Source organism: Babylonia areolata, chromosome 23 (genome assembly GCF_041734735.1).
Source record: "Babylonia areolata isolate BAREFJ2019XMU chromosome 23, ASM4173473v1, whole genome shotgun sequence".
In the NCBI taxonomy this organism is placed as follows: Eukaryota; Metazoa; Mollusca; class Gastropoda; order Neogastropoda; family Buccinidae; genus Babylonia; species Babylonia areolata.
The window spans coordinates 24601890-24604389 of record NC_134898.1 but is presented as its reverse complement, the minus strand read 5'-3'; the positions used below and the strand labels follow the sequence as shown (position 1 = coordinate 24604389).

The 2500-nt window shown below is 49.3% G+C and overlaps 1 protein-coding gene across 1 annotated transcript in view; it reads left to right on the top strand.

Moving 5' to 3' along the window:
* Nucleotides 1–2500, top strand: part of LOC143298306 (synaptotagmin-6-like) — a 61643-nt gene that overhangs the window by 54657 nt on the left and 4486 nt on the right. Inside the window, exon 5 of the mRNA XM_076611125.1 lies at nt 604–724. Coding sequence (XP_076467240.1) covers nt 604–724 — 121 coding nt within the window. The remainder of the gene's footprint in view (nt 1–603; nt 725–2500) is intronic.

The window sequence follows — 2500 nt, the reverse complement described above, 5'->3', positions numbered from 1 at the left end:
TGTGTGTGTGTATGTGTGTGTGTGTGTGTGTGTGTGTGTGTATGTGTGCGTGTGTGTGTGTGTGTGTGCGCGCGTGTGTGTAGTTGCTTGGTTCATTGGTTGTTGTTGTGGAAAGTGAGAGGAGTTTTTGGTTGGTTGGATGGCTGGTTGGTTGGTTGGTTGGTTGGATGGCTGGTTGGCTGGTTGGTTGGATGGCTGGCTGGATGGCTGGTTGGTTGGATGGCTGGCTGGATGGATGGCGGGTTGGCTGGTTGGCTGGATGGATGACGGGTTGGCTGGTTGGTTGTCGTTGTTGTTGTGTGTCCGTTTACAGGAGTGTGGAAGGGGGGGGTGAGGGTGGGTGTGGTTTCAAGGTTTGGGGGTATGACGTCCCGCAGCGTTGGAAGGTGAAGTCGTTCCTGTTTGTTCGTTTGTTTGTTTTGCTTATTGTTGTTGCTGCTGTTGTTGTTGCCCTTCCTGTTTTTCTTGTTCTCGTTCTTCTTTCTATTCATTTACTTATTTGTTTAAAATATATTTTCTTCTTGTTCTTGTTCGTCTTCAGCTATGAGGGAGAAACGGAAAAAACTGCAAGTAGGTACATCAACAGTGTCTTTCTCTCCTCAGGTGGCTGGAGAGTCCGGGGAGGTTTTGATCTCCCTGAGTTACCTCCCTGCTGCCGAGCGCCTGACCGTGGTCCTGATGAAGGCCAAGGAGCTCAAGATGTCCACCACCCACCCCTCTGCTGGTCCGTCCGTCCGTCTGTCTGTCTGTCTGACTGACTGACTATCTGTCTTCTTGTCTGTCCGTCCGTCCGTCCCTCCGTCTATCTGTCTCTCTGTCTGCTTGTCTGTCCGTCCGTCTGTCTGTCTGTCTGACTGACTGACTGTCTGTCTTCTTGTCTGTCCGTCCGTCCGTCCCTCCGTCTATCTGTCTCTCTGTCTGCTTGTCTGTCCGTCCGTCTGTCTGTCTGTCTGACTGACTGACTATCTGTCTTCTTGTCCGTCCGTCCGTCCGTCCGTCCATCCGTCCGTCTATCTGTCTCTCTGTCTATCCGTCTGCTTGTCTGTCCGTCCGTCGATATGCCTGCCTGTGTGTCTGTCTGTACATCAGTCTGTATATCTGTCGGTCGGACTGTCTGTCTGTTTGTCTAAATGGATTGATTGATGGATGTTTAACTGTATATTATCTGTTTGTCTGTTCTAACTGGATGAATGGATTGATGGCTGTTTATAACTGGATTGACTGAGGGCTGTTTAATTGTAGGCCTATATCTCGTCTGTTTATCTTGTAGGCCTATATCTGTCTGTTTGTCTAACTGGATGAATGGACTGATGGCTTTTGTCTGTCTGAATGTTTGTCTGTCTGTCTCAATCTGTTTGTGTGTCTGGCGAGCTAGCTATCCATCTGTCAGTGTCAGTGATTAGAGCTCGTGCGTTTGGGTTTGGCTTTTCCTTGTTTTGTAAGCGAGGAGGGGATGGGACAGTGTTTTTTTTTAATGTTTTGTTTGTATGTGAGTGTCTGTGTGTCTGTGTGTGTGCGTGTGAGTGGTGCGTGTTTGATTTCTTCTTTCTTTTCTTCTTTTGCTTCTTTGTCAGTCTCTGCATGCCCCCCCCCCCCAACCCCCCTACCCCACCCCTCCCCTGCCCCCCTTTTTTTCACCGTCTTACTTTTTTTTTATTATACATTTTTTTTCTTTCTCTGTCTGGCTATCTGGCTGGCTGTCTCTTTAGCTCTCAATTTCTGTCTTTCTGTCTCTTACCCACCCCGCTCTTTTTAGCTCTGTCTGGTCTGTCTGTCTGTCTGCCTGTCTCTCTCTGTGTCTTTCTCCCCTCTCTCTCTCCCTTTCTCCCCCCCCCCCCCCCCCCCCCCTCTATCTCTGGTTCTTTCGCTGCGTCATGCGTTCCATAATGACAAGGAAGCGTCAGCACCCCACGGGTCTGTGGAAATGTCAGGACGTGTCAATGCTCTTCAGGAACGTGACAAGAGTCAAAGGTTTCCCTTGCATGCCCCGACGGACACCATCAGTCCAGGAAGCTATGTTGATGGTGGCGTGGAGGTGGTGGTGGTGGTGGTGTTTTCTTTCCCCCAACAATTTTATTCAGACACAGGTTTACAGGATACAATAAATTTTGTATACTTTGTGTGTTAGGAAGTAAAGGACAAGACAGACCACCAGTCAAGGTTGAAATTTGAAAATTGGGGCTGGGACTTGAGTATCAAAATCATCTTTGAATTCATGACTGTGGAGTGTTGATCTAGTGGTAACGCGTCCGCCAAAGAAGCGAGAGAATCTGAGCGCACTGGTTCGAATCACACAGGCAGTCGCCAGTATTACACCCCCCCCCCCACCCCCCTCCCATTCCCCCTCCCCCTCCACTAAACCTTGAGTGGTGGTCTGGACGCTAGTCATTCGGATGAGACGATAAACCGAGACCCCGTGTGCAGCATGCATTCAGCGCACGTAAAAGAACCCCGCACGGCAACAAAATTCTTGAGTAAAATCCACTTCGATAGGAAAACA